General features: G+C 37.1%; 1 protein-coding gene across 12 annotated transcripts in view; it reads left to right on the forward strand.

The window, feature by feature from the left end:
- The window catches only part of Rapgef6 (Rap guanine nucleotide exchange factor 6), a 176,904-nt gene that overhangs the window by 19,840 nt on the left and 136,620 nt on the right, over window positions 1-20,444 (forward strand). For 8 of the 12 annotated variants that reach the window (XM_006984863.4, XM_076578398.1, XM_016003473.3 and 5 more), the window contains exons 2-4: window positions 3,022-3,092; window positions 5,378-5,434; window positions 11,345-11,428. In XM_006984863.4, the coding sequence (XP_006984925.1) occupies window positions 3,022-3,092; window positions 5,378-5,434; window positions 11,345-11,428 (212 nt within the window). Of the gene's footprint in view, window positions 1-3,019; window positions 3,093-5,377; window positions 5,435-7,475; window positions 7,567-8,646; window positions 8,720-11,344; window positions 11,429-20,444 lie in introns of those variants that run through there. The other 4 variants (XM_076578392.1, XM_076578394.1, XM_076578397.1 and 1 more) reach the window with 2 other exon arrangements.

A 20,444-nucleotide genomic window follows, 5' to 3' on the forward strand; every position in this document is an offset into this window, starting at 1 on the left:
AAGAGGGACCCTTTGCAGGTTTCTGGAACCCACTTTCCGTATAGCTTCCTTTCTGTCTCCTTCCTGCTTTGAAAATTGTAGCTACTTTCTACTCCCTACCTGCCAACTCTTTTCAAGTCAGTATGGTTTATCACCAAATGTATATTTCTGTTTCAAGAATCACTTGCCTTTGTTTCTTGATGTCATTCTCTCTTCTGAAAAGCCTTTCCTGGGCCTAGTAGTGCTTAACCCGTAAAAAGTGCTTGTAGCCAAGCTTGAATACCTGAGTTTGGTTCCTAGGACGCACAAGGTGCATGGAGAGACCCTAATCCCAAAAGTTATTCTCTGGCCTCCAAACCCCTACAGAATAAATGGAACTGTAATAAAAAGTATAAGTCTTTCATGTATTGGTTTTTATTGTTAGGAGTTTTAGGTGGTTGGTTGAGTCTCTTTTACTCTGTCTTCACCTAAACTTGAATCCTAACAATTTTTTCTTTGGATGTGCCAAGGGTACCCTTAAAAGTTTATCTCTCACCTTCTGGCATTTACATACCAAGTACTGCAAGGTACAGACTACCTCTGATGTATTCCTTTGTTCATTCTGTCTAGCAGTATATCATGTTTAATTAGATCTAGATGTCTTTGAACTGTGGTAAGATACAATAGGAACATTAATCTAGCCCTATGGCAAAACCATAAGTTAACATTACCCCACATGAAAGCAAACTATTTCTTACAATCAAAATGGGGAAGACTGCACTAACCAGTTGATGATGCCTAGTTCCAGCAACTATATTATGTCTGAAACTGCAACTGTGATGGGAGATAGAAATGGTCCACACATTGAAACAGTATGATAAGGACTATCACTCCCTGCTATGTAAGTGTGTCCTGGTGTCATTAGTCCCTTGCTTCACCCTCCACCCCCACCGCCACACCTTCTGAAGAAATTTTGTCTTTGGTTTACTACTTTGCTCCTCTGAGTTGGACAGTTTCAGAGGTTTACATTCAGCTTGCTTGTGCCACAGCTTACTACTGAGGTCATGGAGCCATTGTTGAGGTTATTCTACCTGCCAAGTATATAAACTCTAAATTTAAGAACAAAGAACAACTGCTACTAGGTGAGCCTGTGGGTTTGGTGGATCCGCTGTGAGTTAGGCTGTTGCCAAGACTGTATTCTCTCCATTTAACAGATTCAGAGTAAAGTTGGTTCTTTTGCCTTAACAGAGCTTTGAACTGGGGTCATTATCTTAGTTCCTTTCAGTTGGTGGGTGGCAGGACTAAGATGACATCTCATATCTGATACCTTGGTGCTATCCATGGACTTTTTAATAACATTGATAGGCTTCTTAGTCTTACTGTACTTGGATGTCTGAAGTTAGGTAACCTTACTCCTGTCCCACTGTACTAGTCAGAACAAATCATAGAACTAACCTAGATCAGTAGGAAAAAGACAGATTCCGGTTCTTGATGGAAGTTGGTAGTCTCTTGCAGGAGAGCATGTGGAATAAGAAATAACTTTGTAGCTTTATTGGACGTTTAATTTATTATATCCGCTATCTTCCAAATCTTTGTAGAACTTTCTTACTTGACATAGTTTTCTCTTTTAATCTGGTTACCCTTTTTATACACTTAAAAATCTTTTTCACTCCATAGTTAGTTGGAAATTGTGATCTTTGGGTTCAGGGTTACTGTTGCTCTTCTTAGTACCCCCATGTTGCCTTATTAACTTACTGGAAAGCAAGTTAGCTAATAAGTTGTCTTGGTTTCTTTTTCCTGTGTTACTAATTTGTATTTGGCAAGTTACATATCACAGTGTGACAGTAGTTAGAAGTGATCTGTGCTGATAGACATTCCTTACAAGAGAGTAAGAGATACATGTTATATAAAGAATTTAAACTTGTCTGCTTTTTATTATCACCCTATACCAATAATCTTAAATAACATGAGTAGCAAAACATGTCAGAACAGGTCTTTCTGTTGTGGGATGTGGACTGTTGTGAAGTTCTCATTTTTGTATGTCAAGGCTCATAGTTAAGATTATATTTTATCATCCTGGTGTTTTTGTTTTATAACTAGTTATCAGAGGGCTGAAGAAAGATTGCCTCTGCTTTCAGAGTGAACAGTAGTGTTGTCCATTGAGTATGTTTTTACTTAGTAGGAAATTGTAACACCGAGTCTTTTTAGAATCTTTAGAAAATCATGATTGAAGGGGACTTTGAAAAACCATGAAGCTGGAGAGAGGTGGCTTAGTCAGTGGTTTAAGACTGTATACTGCTCTTGCGTAGGAACTGAGTTGAGTTCCCAGAACCTACTGTGGGCAGCTCATAATCACCTGTAACTCCATCTCCAGAGGAATCATATTTCTCTGGATTCTGTAGGCACTTGCAATCACATGAACATTCCCCTCACCCCCATCTTATACACATAATTAAAAATAAAATAAGTGTATAAAAAAAAAGGAAAAACCAGATCTTTCAGAGGGGTTAGATGGGATGCCTAAAGATGTGTAACCTACAAACACTGAGACTAATCTGAAGGAAACTGAAAACAGATTAAGTAGCCTGTGTGGTAATATTTCAAATATTTAGTATCCACAAATTTGTGGATACTAAATAAGGTCATATCTGTTTAGAAATGAAAAGTTAGTTAATTAGATAAGTAATGAATTTTTTGCTTTTGTATTGTTTGAATAGATGCTATGCTCATGTAGAAAAAGGAGTTCCTGGAGGGAACGCCTTACTTTTTCTGTTTTGTTTTTGAGACAAGAGTTTCTTTGTGTAGTCCTGGCTGCCCTAGAGCTTGATTTGTAGACCAGGCTGGCCTCAAACTCACAGAGATCCATCTTCCTCTGCCTCCCAAGTGCTGGGATTAAAGGTGTGCACCACCACCGCCTATAATCCAGAGACTCATGTGGCTCTTGTATAGTTAACAGAACCCTGCCTTAAATGGTTAGATGCTTAAAAAGAGATTTTGGAGGGGGGCGGTCATATTTTAGAATGTATATTTGAAAAGTAATCTAAAAACTTTTCTGTTGCACAGGACTTAAATACTATTTATTCTTACCTCCATGGAATGGAGATACTGTCAAACCTCAGGGAGCATCAGCTGAGGTAAGTGTAACTGGTTTACAGTCAGTGCTGTACACTCTCATTTGTTCACCAGATACTTGGTAAGCACCTTTTACAGTCATCCTGTTTTAGGCATTCAAAATACTTAGATCTCTAGTGTCCTAGAGTTTGAAAGCACAATAAAAACTGTATCCTATGCAGAAAGGATAAGTACTGTGATTTTGATACATCATGGTGATGTGAAGTCACTTGATAGCTGCTTATATTTAGATGATTACTGAAGACCTCTCATAGGAAGTAGAGGCTTCTGTGACAGGACAAGACAAGAAAGAGGACTTTGGTTTCTGGTGCTTAGTTAAAGAGAGTTAAAATAAAGTAGTCTCAGGGGCCAGATGCCTTAGGAAGTTTTGTAGGGCTAGGCACAAAATTTTCTGTTTCTTATTCCAGTTTTTCTTAGTCATGATGTCTTAGTCATATAAGCTGCAGTTTTGTCTTCATAAAATGGGGTGATAGCTTTGTCTTGGTTACAGTGCTTTAAGGTTACATGAGAATAACTAAAGCAAAGAACTATGCTTTCAACATATACCAAATAGTGGAACTGTCATAGGTTTCTTTCTGTTGCTGTGATAAAGACCATAACCAGAGCAACTTGGGAAGGAAAGGGTTTATTTGACTTGCAGTTTCCCATCACAGTTCATAATTGAGGGAAGCCACAGCAGGAACTGAAGCAGAGGCCATGGAAGAACACTGCTTACTTGTTCCCCAAGGCTTGCTCAGTTTGCTTTTTTATACAATCCAGGGCCACCTGCCCACAGATAGTACTGACCTCAGTGATTTGGACCTTTCCACATCAATCATTAAATCAAGAAAATGCCTCATAGACTTGCATACAGTCTAGTCTGACAGAGGCAAATCCTCAGATTCCCTCTTCCGATTATGTCTAGGTTTGTATCAAGTTGACATATACTAAGCAGCGTAGAACTCAAAACTCGTATTTTCTTTTTGACGATTCTCTTATTAGTTGTGCCAGATGCTTAAAATGAGCACAATATGTTAGCCTGGCATGAGTTCCTGTAGCCAAGATCTATGTATTTTGTGAACCTCTGCTTTCTCTTTAAGATAGTCAGACCTTGCCAGGCCATGGTGGTATACAACTTTAATCCCAACACTTAGGAAAGCAGAGGCAGGCAGATCTCTGAGTTCAAGGCCAGCCTGGTCTGCATTGCAAGTTCCAGGATACAGAGGAACTTGTCTCAAAAAAACAAAAAAAAGAAAGTCAGATGTGTGTATCTGAGATCATGTGGTTATGTTTTCGACACTTTAGAGTGCTGTAAAGCATTATTGTTGTGATTTTGTGTATTTTCATTCAACCTTTCTTTCCATGACCCATATAGCTAACTGCCTTTCCTCAGTGGCCAATGTTCTGGTGATGAACTAGGGTGTTACAGTATCGTTTATTTTTTATTGCATTCTGTTTGCTTGCCTTTTTTTTTTTTTTTCGAGACAGGGTTTCTCTGTGTAGTTTTGGTGCCTGTCCTGGATCTCACTCTGTAGACCAGGCTGGCCTCGAACTCCCAGAGATCCTCCTGGCTCTGCCTCCCGAGTGCTGGGATTAAAGGCGTGCACCACCACTGCCCGGCACATTCTTTTTTCTATACAGTGTAACTCAGATGTTAGTATTTGTGAGTAAATCAGGAAGAAATTAAAACTAAAAATTAGAAGTCATATTAAAATGTATTTACTTTTAAAGATTCTGTAAAAATGCAACAAATCTATATACTTCACAGATTTTTTTTTTTTTGTATATATGTGTTGTTGCCAATAACTGTTCTTCACAAGATGTGGGAATGAACCATTCAAATGTATGTTTTATTATAATAAAAATTATTTAATGTGGATTGGCAGGCTTTATAATGTATATATTAAGTTCATGCCACTTAATAGCTATTGCTTTTTTGGTTTTGTAGTTTTATTTTACTTGGTTAGATTTGGGGGTTTAAAATCTTAACATTGCTTTGATGGACCTCAAATTTGTGCCAGTCTTTGGAAGCCTCTGCCTCAGTCCATCTTCCTCTGTCTGGAGGGCTAGGGTTACAGCCATATGCCACTATGACTGGTTCACATTACTTCTCAAACATCGAAAGGCAGAATACTTGATGATATACCAAAATATTACCATCTCTTGCTTTTATTAAAAATGTTACTGTATTACGTATATTTCCAAGCTTGGTAAAAATTTAGTTATATGTCTAATAGTTTTCTAATGATACAGCAGTTTTTGAAACAAAATGTAAGATAAAACCTTAGCTTTTTACCCTTTTTATTAGGTTAATGTCTGCAAGAGCACGCTATGAGAGATACAGTGGCAATCAGATGCTTTTTTGGTAAGTATTTTTATGATTACCTTAGATTAATGACATGTTCAAATCTTGACTTTTCACAGTAAAATTTGTTTGGTAATCATAAACTGAAGTATAGTACATACAAAACATAGGAAATGGTCTAGTGCATCAAATGTTAGAAATATATACAACTGTAACCACAATTGCTAGAAACTGGCTTTCTGGAAAGCTCTACTCAGCACTGTTTTAGCATGGTAACTGTAATCATGACTTCCTTACTGATAGAAACTGTGATCGGTTGTATGTAGCAGATGTCAGGCCAGGATTCTTTAATGTCCATCTTTGTTCTCTTTTACTGCTGTAGATAAGAGTGTATGTTGGTTTATCTGTCTGCTGTATGCTGCGGTTGCTTCCAGATATTTGCTGTTGAGAAAAATAAGCTCCCTGTGGGCTTTTTGCTGACACCTTTTGTACCCTTACTTACCAACTCCACTTAAACATCTTCCAAGGAATAAAATTACTAGAGTTTTGCACATAGATGTTAGGAGTGTCACCCAGCTTCCTACTATAGTTGTTCCAGTGTTGGTGACCATGAGCTGTGTAGTAAGTCCCAGTAACCCAATCTTTTTGTTTTGGTTTGCTATGTGTTTTTTGAGACAGGCTTTCTCTTTGTAGCTTTGGCTGTCCTCTGCCTCCCGATTGCTGGAACTAAAGGCATGCACCACCAAGCCCGGCCCGGGTACCCATCTTTAACAACCTGTGTAGCCTATTTTGTGTGCTTGCTTCAGCTTGAGATGTTCTGCTCATCACTTTGTTATCTTACCGTGATTCTGTTATATAATGTCCAGTTTACTGATGATGATGAATGGTTCTCATGTTTTCAAGTTGTTTGGCTAGCTTCTAATGAAATCTTAAGTTCTGGACCATTTTTCTATTGCAGGGACTTATTTATATTGACTTGGAAGTTTTGTCTGGATTTTTAATCAAAATTCTTGATGGATGTGCTTACTGCAAATACTTTTCCCACTATGATTTTGTCTTTTCCACATCTTTTTTTGGTTTTTTGAGACAGGGTTTCTCTGTGTAGTTTTGGTGCCTGTCCTGGATCTTGCTCTGTAAACCAGGCTGGCCTCGAACTCCCAGAGATCCACCTGGCTCTGCCTCCTGAGTGCAGGGATTAAAGGTGTGTGCTACCAGCGCCTGGCTTTCTCCACATCTTTTAAAGAATATATACAGATGCCAAAGGGGTCAGATCTCCTGGGGCTGGGTTTATAAGTGGTTGTGAGCTATCCAACATAGATCCTCTGCAAGAGCAATATGTACTCTTAACCCCTGAGCCATCTCGCCAGCCATGATTAATGCTTTTTATATCTGCTTTTTAAAAATATTTACAAATACCTATCTCTGTTTCAAGACTGTAAAAATCATGTTCTGTTTTTCTTTAAAAGCCAGGCGGTGGTGGCACACACCTTAAAATCCCTGCAAGCGGATCTCTGTTTGAGGCCAGCCTGGGCTACACAGAGAAACCTTGTCTCAAAAAACTGAAAAAAGAAAAAATAAAAAAAAAAAATAACATAACTATATTCATTATAGCAAACAGTTATAAAACAAGAGTATAATTTTATACTAACATCTGATGGACATTAGGTAGATTTTTATTCAGTCTATTGTGTGTGTTAATGAAGGAAATCTGATTTGATATAGAGAAAAGGTTAGGAAATGAGTATTTTAGCAGCATTTTAAAATAATTTATGTATTTTTCGTTGGTATAATTTCAAAACTGTTTAAGTTTCTAACAGATTAGTTACAACATAAGGATCTGAGACTTTGCCAGTGAATTCTGGATACTTTATTTAATTGAAAATGATTGTTTTGTTTTTGTTTGGTTTGGTTTTTACTTTGTTGGTAGGGGTTTTGGGTGGAGGTGGTGTAGAGACATAGTCTCACTGTGTATCAGTGGCTAGCTTGGAACTCACTTTGTAGACCAGACTGGCCTCAAATTCACAGCAATTGTCAGCCTCTGCCTCCTGAATGCTGGGATTAAAATACGTTTTTTGTTGTTGATGTTTTATTTTTGAAACAGGATCTCTCTATGTAGCCCTAATGGTCCTGGAACTCTTTATATAGTACCTGGCTGACCGCTTGCCTCTGTCTCCAAAGTACTGGGATTAAAGGTGTGTACCACCACACTGGACTAAAGTACTTACAATGAGTTATTTCCTCTTCATGTGATTTTTGTGGCGTTTTGTATCAGTCATTTGGAAAATATTAATAGTAATGAATTTTGTAATTTTCCCAATTTGACACATTTTTATACGTTTTATATATATACATATGTATATACATATACACACACACACATATATATATATATCATTAGCTCATGCTACTACTAGTTTCCTTCAAAAAAATTTAGGACTGTTTCAAGCTTGTAATGATACATATCCTCTAATATTGGAATCTTTGAAAGCTTTGGTTTTATAATTTACAAACTTATAATTATGTTTTTGTGATGTCTGGCATCTATTAATACTATTAATACCTAGCAGCTATTAATACTGTTTTCACTTTCTGTATACTTGGAGAATCAACCCATCAGTTTCCATATACATAAAAACCTGTAGGACTGCCGTGGCTTTTGTTAGGATAGCATTTAGTCAGAGAGAATTGACATCTTTAGAAATACCATCATTCAGCCTGCACATACGTATATTCTTCCATTTATTTGCTGGTCTTTTAATTCTTTGCTGTAGTGTTGTTTCACTTTGTTTTTAAAGGGAAGACTTTGCTGCGTCTATAATTCTAGACTGGCAGGTTTTGTTGTTTGAAGTGTGTGTAGTCTTTTTCCCTCTGTAGTACTTCTTAGACGTTGAGTTGGCATGTTCTGGACATTTATGTTAAAGAATCAGTATTACTGCTACTGTTTTGTGAGTGACATTGTTTTCTCATACAACCTCTGAAAAATTTTGTCCTCAGCAGTTGTGTCTAGTGTCCTTAAATGTGATTTTTTTTTTTAAGGATTTGTAGAACTTTATTTACAAATTTTATTTTTAAATACAAATTGATATTTTTATTTTAAAACATCCTTAGCCAGTATTTTTTCCTGATTGGCTTCTTTATTGATTTTTCTTTCCCACTTTCTTTCATTTTTGCCTCATCTTTATACCATTTTCCATTCTTTTTTTTTTTTTTCTCTGTTATTTTCTACTGACTGACTTTCTGGTTTATAAATTCTTGTTTTCTACTCTTTCTAGTCCTAAATAAAACTCCAGTGTTTGACTTCCTGGGATGTGTGTGTTTTGATTTTTCATAGATTTCAGTGCTTAGGTAAGTATTCTACCTTGCCTTTTTTTCTTGCGCTTACTAAATATAATAATGGATTTGTTGTTGTTTTCTATTGGTTTTCAATTATTTGGTTTTGTTTTCATCAGTCTTAGTAACTTTTGACTGAATGCCAGATGCTGCATGAAAAGTGGAAGCCCTGCCCCTCTGTCCCTGGTTTGCTTGGATGTGTGGTTTGTTCTCTTTGCTTTGTGGTGGGCAGAGTGCAGACCCCTTGATGCTGAGTTACAACGCTGATGCTCATGTAGTAATTATTGGAAGTTTTGTTTTGGTTGCCTCTCTTTTTTAGGGATTTGGGGAAGCCTAAGATCACAACAAATAAAATGAGTAAAGAGAACTGAGAATGAATATTCTTGAAAAGGAGGGATATTGGTAATATAACATTGAATTTGTGGTAGGTACAGAAGAGAGGGAGAGAAGATGGTAAGATCATTATGGGATGGATAGATAGATCATGAGAGTAAGATAACAAAACAGTTGCAAAGAAGAGAGGTGGTGACATTGGAATCTTGAACTCTAGATTAATGAAGATATTCCAGTGACTATATTCCAGTGGTGGAAGCAAATATTACAGTAAATGACTATGGAAACTCATTTCAAGTAGAAGATAAGATCTCTAGTAGTCTGGGCATGGTGATTCACATGGAGAATCTCAGTAGTGAGAGGGTGAGGGTGGAAGATTGCCATGAATTTGCCTCATCTACATAGGAAGTACCAGGTTGGACTTAACAGAGCAAGACCCTGTCTCAGAAAATGGGGATTTTTAAATAAAAATCCTTAAAGAGATCAAGAAATTGAGAAGGATGAATATCAGTGTCAATATAAAACCTGATGATATCATTGTTAGAAAGGATTTGTATCAGCCAAGAATTCTACAAGAAATGGAAGGATTGACCTTTAGTGTCTGATTACATCAGAGGACACTGACTGGTATGATCTGATGATCTAAAATGTAAAGCTGGGAATTTTTAATAAGGAAAGGAGAAGAATGGCTTGATGTCCATAGGTATAACTGAGCCATCTCTGGACCTACAGGCAAGAGAAATATGTGAGAGAAGCTGTCTACCATTTTAAGTGTCTGTAGAGGAGGCAGTGTCCTAGGAAAACCTGAGAGAACACATAGAGAAGGAAAGATATCTTTCAGATGTCTAATGAGTTCGGAAGACTTAAGTGTTTTTATCCTTGTTCTTGGTTGTTAAATGGATGGAAGATTTAATGAGTACCTGCAGTATTTAAATTTTTGCTGTCAAGTACAACATTTTGACAATTCCCAATAAATGAGTGTTAAATAGGGGAGTTCTAAAAATACTAGAGCATTTGGTAAAAGTTGTTGAATTGTATTAAATAACAACAACAACAACAACAACAACAACAAAAGAATATCCTCACTTTCTCTTTCTTCTCACACACACATACACTCTCTCCCTCACATTCTCTGGTATGCTAGAAATGGAACCTTGGGCCTCACACATGCTGGACAATTGCTCTATCACTGAGCTAAACTCTTTACTCCCTTAGTGGCTTCTAATTGGAATTACTTTTCAATCAAACTCTACTGGACTTGAAGTTTAGGCTATGACATTATATGAAATTTTAAATTGTCTGCAGATGTAAGTACTTGTAAATAAATAGGCTTTGTCTATAATGGTAGTATTTTGTTTCCCACAAGTTGACTCTGAACACCTGATACTTTCAATCTTCCTAAATCTTCTGGGAAGTCACATTTGTACTTAAGAATATGTTTTCTAATTTTCAGTGGGATATTTCTAAAATAGGTTGTCTAAAAACTTACATTGATTGATAAATATTCTATGGGGCAGTATCCCTCCTTTTACCACCCCACATTCTTAACAACAGCTGACTTTGCATACTTTTGATCAGCTCTTTCCAGTTGGGCCTAAAGTTAATGATAACAATGTTGGTCTTATTCTTCAGCCTTAACCCCATCTTCTAATGCTGAGTGTTTTCTGTCCTGCCTTTCATAAGTATTGTGTTTTCTTTATGATGTGTGTGCTGTACTTTGCTATCCAATATGTACATCTACATGTATCTCCTATATGACTGTACTTTGTAGTGGTTGTATGATTGCCCATCATACACAGATAAAAGGACAGTTGGAAAATAGATGAACAATAAATAAAATGAACCCCTGAAACTGTGTTATGAAGAGGGAGAAATGACAAAATTGTGAGCTGCAGGATAGAATGCCTTTTTGCCCTTTGCAGTATAGTACTGTATTTTAGAGAAGAGCTAATTTTGATTTTCAGTATCATTAAACAATGATTAGGCAGTATTTTCATCAACTTCTAAGTTGGGTTAATTTCTGAGAATTTCCTTAAAATATATTTAATGTGTTCTCGTGTTTTCTGTTTACTAGTGATGTGAAGTTTTTTCCCCCCCTTCTGTGTTTGTTGAGAATTAACTGCTTTTTCCCCATGTGAACATGCGCTATGTAAAATGTTAGGCAACATGCAGATTCCCCAATATTGTTACTTAATTTTTAATGATTTACAGCATTATCGGAAGTACTGCATGCTTCATATTCATACTGAATCTGCACATATGTACATATTTTTATTTGTTTACTCTTTTTCTTATATATTTAAACAGTTCAGAAACTATTGCCAGATGTTGGTATATCCTGCTTTCTGGATCTGTACTTGTAAAAGACTCTATGGTCCTTCCTCCTTGCAGGTAAGTTTCCACTGATACTGTGTGGTTTTGTTTTGTGACTGGGTCTTTCTTTTGTATCTTTGAACTTGTGCTCTAGCCTCAGCCACAGTGCTGGGATTTTTGCATAGTCTGCTCCATCTAGCTAGACAAAGTTAATATTATTAGTTTTTTGTTCCTTATAAAAGTATATTTTTCTGTTGTTACCATTGGACATTTTTGGCAGGCATTTAATACTTACACTTCTGATATAATTTTTCCCTTTCTATTTGAACCTTATTCAGTTATATAATTAGAACAAGTGGTAGTGGTAGTTTTCTGTAAGACAGAGATAATAATAATCCTCAGTAAGTGTTGTCAAGAGGCATTAGCATGTTCTTCTACTCAGAACTCTCAGAGGTCTGTAAGAGCGCATACTCTAGAGCCAGATTGCTGAAGTTCTTATTTTTACCTAGTGATTCTTTGGCAGATTATTTGATTCCTCTAAGTTTACTCAGAAATGGGTATAATAGTAGAAAGTGGTTTAATAGACTGGGTGTGTGAAATAGACTAGTTAGTCTAAATAAATCTCTTTTAGAAAAGTTCCTGGCTAGTGAAAGTAGTTATTAACAATCTTCATAATTACTTGTTGGTTTTATTTTTTTTTTTTTTTGAGACAGGGTTTCACTTGGTATCCCTGGAAGGCCTTAGGCTCACAGAGATCCACCTGCCTCTGCTTTCTGAGTGCTGAGATTGAAGGCCTGCGCCACCACTGCTGGCTTTTTTTTTTTTCTTTTTTTTTTTTTGATACAGGGTTTTTCTGTGTAGTTTTGGTGCCTGTCCTGGATCTCACTCTGTAAATCAGGCTGGCCTCGAACTCCCAGAGATCCACCTGGCTCTGCCTCCCGAGTGCTGGGATTAAAGGCGTGTGCCACCACTGCCCAGCACTTTGTTTTTTAAATGTTTCTTTAAAATGTATTCTTTCACAGTTTTTTATATTTTGATTCTGTTCCTTCCCTACTAACCCCCTTCTTCTCAGCAAGTCTTCTCAGTGTGTGTATGCATCTGTGTGCTCATGCTGTGCCATGGTGCACATGTGGGGAAATTGGAGGACAACTTGAAAGAGTTGGTTCTCTCCTTCTATCACATGGTTTCCAGGGATACAACTCAGGTCCTCTACTTGGCCGCAAGCACTTTTATCCTCTGAACCATTTCATTGTTGTAAGAAAACTTTTAAAGTGGGACATGAGATTGTAGCTAATTAGTTTAGTAGTGTTAAATGTATTAATAGACTTAAATACCAGGGCACAGAGTATCTCAGCTTATATGCCATTTTAAAAGTCACCTCTGGAATTGTCAAACTTTACATTGTGCTTTTTCATAAGGAGAATAAAACATGTTAACTTTTTACAAAAAAAATTATTGATTCTTGGTTATTTAAACCTTTCTGCTATTCCCTTCCTTGTGTTTATGAAACTCAAGATAATGGGTTTGCATTGAGTCAGTTCTGAAACCACTGCTCATGATTGTTTTTAGGATTAGTATTTTCTTTTTAATATTTCTTCAGTCTTCCTGTAGTTTTTAAATAGTCAAAATTTAGTTGTAAAACCTGTTGTAGCCAATAACTGGCTATTAGTTTGTAATCTATGCAATGAAATTTGAATTTTAAAATAACTCATAGGAGTATGTGAGTTCCTCTGAAAATAAAAGTATGTTAGACATAGCCACCAAAACACACACAGCAAATATTAGTTATACTAGTTTATTTAGTCTTTATATTAAAGAATATGAGTAGCAGATTTATGTGTGTGTGTGTGTGTGTGTGTGTGTGTGTGTGTGTGTGTGTGTGTGTGTGTGTGAGAAGAAATTGTTAAAGGTTATTGGGCACGTGTTAAGACAATGTTTATAGTCCGGCTGCATAAGTGCTGTAGAAGCTAGGTAAAGAGACTGATGGGTGTCCTCTTTTTGCCCTCTTAATTATTAAGAGTCTGCTCTGGGACTGAACAGAGTAAAGTGCTTTCTACCCAAGCATGAGGACCTGAGTTTGGATGCCTAGCAAACATAAAAGACAGATGTCCAGATGTACATTCATAATCCCAGCATGATAGCTGGTAGTAGTTTGGAATAGAGGGGGTGGAGAGAGACAGGATCATAGGACTTGCTGGCCAAAACAATGAGCTCTGGGTTCGCTGAGAGACACTGTTTGAGAAAATAAGGTGTAAAATGATAGAGCAAGACACCTAGTGTTCACCTCTAGCCTGGGTACACATACTATAGAATACAATAACAGCCTTCTCCACAGCCGATGTCCTTTTGTGGTCTACATGGACACAGATACCTTTAAGTTCTGTACCTGTTCTGAAAGGTGCTCATCTAGGCATCTCTTCCCAGACTTCCTTGTTACCAGGCTTCCAATTCTGTTCTTTGAAGTCCCTGACCATTCAAAATTAGTAACTGTCTATTAGATCAATAATTGTGATCATCTGTTTATGAGATAAACAATCAAAGGAAAAAATCAATAAAGTTATATATAACAACCAGAATGCATTAGATGTGTTACTTCAAGTTTTATTTCCTAGAAATACCCCTTTTCAACTTCAGTAGGATCAGCATTCCTTGGAAGTATGGGTAAGAGCCACAAGAATTAATAGCAAGAGTAACGAGTGGCTTTCTACTTCTTTTAATAGATAGTTTAATTTAAAAAGAGTTAATTCAGGAACAGGAGAGATAGCTCAGCAGTTAGGAACACTGGCTGCCTTTCCAGCAACCCAGGTTTGATTCTCACCCACATAACAGTTCATAACCATCTGTAACTCTAGTTCCAAGAGACCTGATACCCTCTTCTGACCTCTGAAGGTACTAGGCATACACATGACATACAGACATACATGCAAGCAAAACACACAGCACACACAAAAAGTAATTTTTTAATTAAGTAAAAGAGTTCATGTAAATATGAATAGAGACAGGTTAGTCAAGATTCAAAATCCAAGTGTGATAGAAGAGCTTATAACTTTGTATTGGCCTATACAGGGATGAACTAGATCAGTTGAGATGGAAGTTGGAAGTTCATTATTGTGTGATTCTTCCACTATTTACTATTAATTGAGTAAAAAAATCTGAATTTTGCTTCTTAACTACTCATGACATGAATGCTTCAGCCAGTCAGTATGAAAAATGTCACTAATGTCCCATTGATCACAAAGGTTCCATTACTTTCCTTGATCATAATAAACCATTCTATAGCATTCAAAAAAAAAAAAAAAAAAACAGACTTAGAGAATAAATGATGTTCTTCAAAGTAGAAACAAAAGCAATTTAAGTTTAGGAAAGGACTTTATAAGTTTTAAAATACTAAGGAAAATATTTAGTGTCACTAAGTTCCATCTGAACACTTCTGAAATGTTGTCAAATTGCATGAAAAGTAATAGGGGATTTTAAAATCTACTTTGTGCAGAGGTGTGACTGACATTACATCAAAGTGTGATTCTTTTGTTTGTCTAGTGTAAGTGGTTACAAGAACTGAAATATTAACAGCTAGACAGTAGAAATTTTATTTGAATAACATTAAAGTCTTAGAAATGGCTACCTTTTAGCTTCAAATCCCTTTTCCCTCTGAGTGTTTGTGGTTTTTTTTGTTTGTTTGGCTTGCTTCTTACTATGTAGCCCAGACTGGTTTTGAACTCTTAATCCCTGGCTTAAGTTTCCCAAGTGCTGGAATTACAGGTGGGTAGCACTCCACCAGACTCTGCTTCGGGTATATGTTTGGGAGGTGGTGTGTGTGGCAGTCAGAGCACTGCTTTTAGTGTCGTTCCTAATGGGACCTCGGGCTTTTCCAGTAAGCTAGGATGGCTGGCTGACAGCAAGCAGGAGGGATCCACTGTTCTCTGTGTCTCCCTGGCACATTGAGTCTGGAGAGTGAACTCAGGTTCTCATACTTGTTTTCACAGACTAAGCTATTTCCCTAGCTTTTTGAATAGACATTTAAAAATAGAAAGTAGCACTGAAAAAAAGGCCTATATGTCATTTCAAGGGGGTAGGATGGTAAGAGAGGTTAAAATATAATATACTATAAAAGAACAAAAGCAAAAGGAGTGAAAAAAGTAAATATGAAGGCTTGATATTAAAGGTCAGCCTCAGCTTAATAACAGTGAATTTAATGGGAGAGTTTTTCAGTTTAAAAAAAAAATTGCATCAAATGCAGAGAGACAGGAAACAGATTCCAAGTGTTAAGGCTGATAAAATCTTTTTTTTTAAGGAATTTAAATAACAAGTTAATATCTCACTAAGAAAACAGCATTCCCAAATTTGATTATTAAATTGAGCCCAGAATATAGAAAACAAGTTTAATGAATAGCTTAAGGTGAATTTCTTTCAGAATGTATGGACAGCTTAATATAGAAAAATTAATTGATTTAAATGATTGAGAAACTGTTCTATTTAGGTTTCTATTGCTGTGAAGAGACACCATGACCATGGCAACTCTTATAAAGCAAAACATTTAATTGGATGGCTTACACTTCAGAGATTCAGTCCATTATCGTCATGGTGGAACATGGCAGAATACAGACAGACATGGTGCTGGAGAAGGAGCTGGGATTCTTAAGTCTTGACCCATAGGCAGCAGGAAATGGTCTGTCTCACTGGGTGTGGCTGGAGAGTCAAAACCCAACTCCACAGTGACAAACTTCTCCAACAAAACCACACCCACTCTAACAAGGCCACACTCCCTTTGGTGGTCATTTTCTTTCAAACCACCACAGAGATCAAAGGAGAAAAATGCATAAATCACTGTAAAAATGAAGGAACTTTTTTTTTTTTTGAGAAATCATACTATCCTGTTAAGAATGTTTTAATATTTAAGTTGACCCCTTTACTTTAGTTGTTGAAATGTATTTATTTTATTCATTTTGGTTTTTTGTTTTGTTTCGTTTTGTTTTTCAAGACAGGGTTTCTCTGTGTAGCTATGCGCCTTTCCTGGAACTCACTCTATAGCCCAGGCTGGCCTTGAACTCACAGAGATCCACCTCGCTCTGCCTCCTGAGTGCTGGGATTAAAGGCCTGCGCCACCACCGCCTGGCTTCGTTTTGTTTTTGTGTGTGTTTATACACATTTACATAGGTGTGTCCTAACAGCCAAAGCATTGATGTCAAATGTCTTGGTCATTTGCTCTCCCCCTTATATTTTGAGACAGTGTCTCTCAAAACGTGGTGTTCACTGGCTGGTCAATGAGCTCCAGAGATCCCTGTCACCCACCTCCTGCAGCATTGTGGTTGCAGTTGTGTACCACTGCTCGTTCACCTGGCTTTTGTGGCTTTTGGGAATTGAAAATTAGGCCCTCATGCTTGTGCGATACGCACATTGCTCCATTTCTCTCTCCCTGGCCCCATGTCTGAAAATTATTTACATATTTCTAAATAAATTTTACTTTCTTCTGTAGTTGAATTTACCTTTATTTTCATAGTAAAATCTAAAAGTGGATCAAGAAACCAAGACTTCATTGGATTTTCTTTTAAAATAAAATTTAACTAATGAATTCACTTTATTTGTTGAATCAAACATTCCTTTGTTTGTTCAACAGATAAGCATCAGTTGAGTAGCCTATCTATATAAGACATCAGATATGAGAGTTAAACTTTGTCAACCTTGATGTGGGATTTAGAATTATCATGGAAAGAAACCTCTGGGCATGTCTGTGAGATGTTACTCATATTAAGTTAATCTACATGAGAAGAACACACACACACACACACACACACATACACACACATACACACAATGGGTGATGCTAGGCTATGGGCTGGGTGATAGTAGTAAATACAAAAGAGAAAGCCAGCTGAACATAAGTATTCATTGCTCTGCTTCTTGACTTCGAACCCAATGTGACCATGCTTCACCTTCCTGCTGCCATATTTTTCCAGCAAGGATGGAATATAGCCCCTGAACTATATGCCAGACTAAACCTGTCTTGAATTTCTATTGCTGTGATAAAACACAATGACCAAAAGCAACTTGGGGAGGAAAGGGTTCTTTTCAACTTACATTCCATATCATAGTCCATCATGGAAGTCAGGGCAGAAACTGAAAGCAGAGACCGTGGAGGAATGCTGCTTACTGGTTTGCTTCTCCTGACTTATAACTTGCTTTCTATTACACACCAGGACTACCTGCCCAGGTTGGCACTGCACACAGTAGGCCGACTGGACACTGTCACTGCTTATTAGTCAAGAAAATACCCCCCATAGACTTGCCTAAAGCAATGTGGTGGGGGCGTTTTCTCAGTTGAGGTTCATCTACCCACATAACCCTAATTTGTGTTGTTTATGGGGGGCAGCCAGGACAAAACCCTTCCTGAAATGCTTCTAATTTGTGTTTGGGCTTGGCGATGAGATTAATGCACACTGGCCTTTAGGGGAAAGGATTGAGACCGACTTTGAAATGTGAGTAGCTTTCTCCTCCCCAAGGATCCAGTTTGCCATTGAAAGAAAACCTTGGACTCTACAATAAACATGATTATCAAATGAAGGAGAGAAGCATTGTGGGCAGGGAGCGTGTTGCTCTGTAGCCTTGACTCCATTAGGAAGCATTGTTTTATTTATTTGTTTGTTTTAAGACAGAGTCTAGCAAGGCAGCCAAGCTAGCATGGAACTCACCTGTATCCTGAACTTTGAATTCTCTTGCTTCTGCCTAATCCTTCAAGGGCCAGGATTACAGGTTTGCACTGCCATGCCTAATTGTAAATGAGTAGTTGAGAAACAGTCTCAGGTCATCATTAAGTTTCCAATTTTCATCCAACTTAAATTCTTAAGAAAATTTCTTCTCATCTTCTTGATCAAGTAAGTTATCTGTTGTTATCAGCCTAATATGTAATGTGTCAAGAATTTGAGGACAACATATCAAATGGAGCTTGGAAGCAGTTAGGTGGATAGGACCTTCTTCACCCATTCCACACATGACTCCAGGATGCCTTTACCTGGTATTGGACTACCTCCAGGAGTGATGGACGTCCTCAAACAAAAGTCATGTAAAAGAAAATTGAAAATCAAAGGAAGGTTGAAGTGGGGACTAGTGAATTGAAAAGATAGGGTGTAATAATAGAAATCAATTAAATTAAAAGTTAATTCTTTAGAAGGTTAACAGTTTATAAACCTGAAGTTTGACCATGAAAAAAGAAATAACATTACTAAAATTGAGCATGAACAAGGTGATAGTAATTCAAAGGGAATTTTAGGAACTTTACATCAATAAATTGGGTAAATCTTGCAAGGACTTAAAATTCTCAAAATGGTCTCAAGCAACTGAACAAAGAGAAGTCGAGGCTTGCAGGCTTTACTGCCGAATACTTTTAAACAGCCACCACCAATGCTAGAGGAAAGCATCCCAAGTAAGAAAAATTCCACATTGTGGCACACACCTTTAATCCCAGCAGTAGGGAGGCAGAGACAATTAGATCTGTGAATTTGAGGACAGCCTGATCTATATAGCAAATTCCAGGCCAGTTGGATTGACATAGTAATACACACATGGGCAGTGGAGTCGATACATGCAGAAACTGCTAACAAAATAATAGTAAACTGAACTTAATAATGCATTTAAAATATTGCATTACCAGCATAAGAACTTTCCAAATACAGGGTTAGTTATACATCCAAAAATCAATTAATAAAACATACTGTGGTAAAATGACATGCAAAATTGCATAATTTAAGCACAGAAGACTATTGATAGAATCCAAAACAAAGTGAAAATTGTAGACATGCAGGTAGCATTTTCCTAGCCCTAATATAAGTCATGTACAAAAAAAATTACCTTAAGGACTCTTCTTTTTGCTTTTCTCTGAACATTTCCGATTAATTTTTGCTCCTTATGTTTTACTGAATCTCCCTTTTTTTAGTTTCATAATTTTTGTTTATATGTGTCCATGTGCCACAGCACACGTGGAGATTCGAGGACAGCTTGGAGGAGTTGTTTCTCACCTTCCACTGTGTGGGTCCTGGGACTAAAACTCAGGTTGCCAGACATGGCAACAAGCATCTTTACATGCTGAGCTATGTTGCTGGATGTTCTGTATTAATTAGCTAGTTATTTCACACTATCTACTTTTGAAATACAAGCTATGTTTCCCTAACCCACTGAATATACTTTTACTTTTGTACAAAAACAAATGGAGCTTGTATAGTATGGGCCTCTCTGTTCTTCTTGGCCTGTTTCCTTGAGTTGGTCCAGTGCTTAATCATCTGAAATACCATTGTGTTGTGTGGTTGGTAATGTAGACACTCCAGATTTTCTTTCCACCTTTATTTCAGTTATAGTAAATAGGTTCTTGACATTTCTGTGTAAATCTTTGGATTGTTATGTCGGCCTTTGAAATCAACTTTCTAGGATTTTCTTTTACTGTAATTGCATTGAACTTGTACATCTTGGAGAGAATGGCTATTGTTTTATTAATTTAATGTCAGATGTTGCACATTTTATGTAATTGGATTCCATTTTTTTTTTATTATATTGCTTCGGTTAGTAATAGGAATTGTTCTACCATATATTCTACCATCTAAAACAGATTTGATTATTTTGAGCCTTTTAAATTTGTGAGATCAAATCCAGCACTTCTTAAGGACTATAATGTCATTATTAAAAAATGCATTTCTAAGGATGGATGCTAAATGTCCGTGTATTATGTGCTTTTTCGGTTGGCTCTTTTTTCTCACATAGCCACTGTATATGCTGTGAGTCATAGTATAGTACTCATTTCCAGACTCAAGGACCTTACCAGCTTACCACCTTACGATCTCCAAAGTGCATAAACTGTATCTGACTTCTTCCCTCCCTCCCTCCCTCTGTCTTCTCTGGTGCTCTAACTTGGCAAATTCCCCCTTAAAAATTCAACTGCTGTCTTTCAGTTCAGTAGCTGCTTCTCGTGTAATGTTGAGATTGCCTGTAGAAAGGATGGTAAGCTAAGCATTTCCTAGGGTCAGCTTTGCTGCAGTTTTCTCTCAGAGATGCCATCCCTGTCCTGCCTAACTTCTAGTGTCTGGAACTTGGTACACATATTTTTTATGCT

The sequence above is a fragment of the Peromyscus maniculatus genome, chromosome 8 (assembly GCF_049852395.1).
Source record: "Peromyscus maniculatus bairdii isolate BWxNUB_F1_BW_parent chromosome 8, HU_Pman_BW_mat_3.1, whole genome shotgun sequence".
Lineage (NCBI taxonomy): Eukaryota > Metazoa > Chordata > Mammalia > Rodentia > Cricetidae > Peromyscus > Peromyscus maniculatus.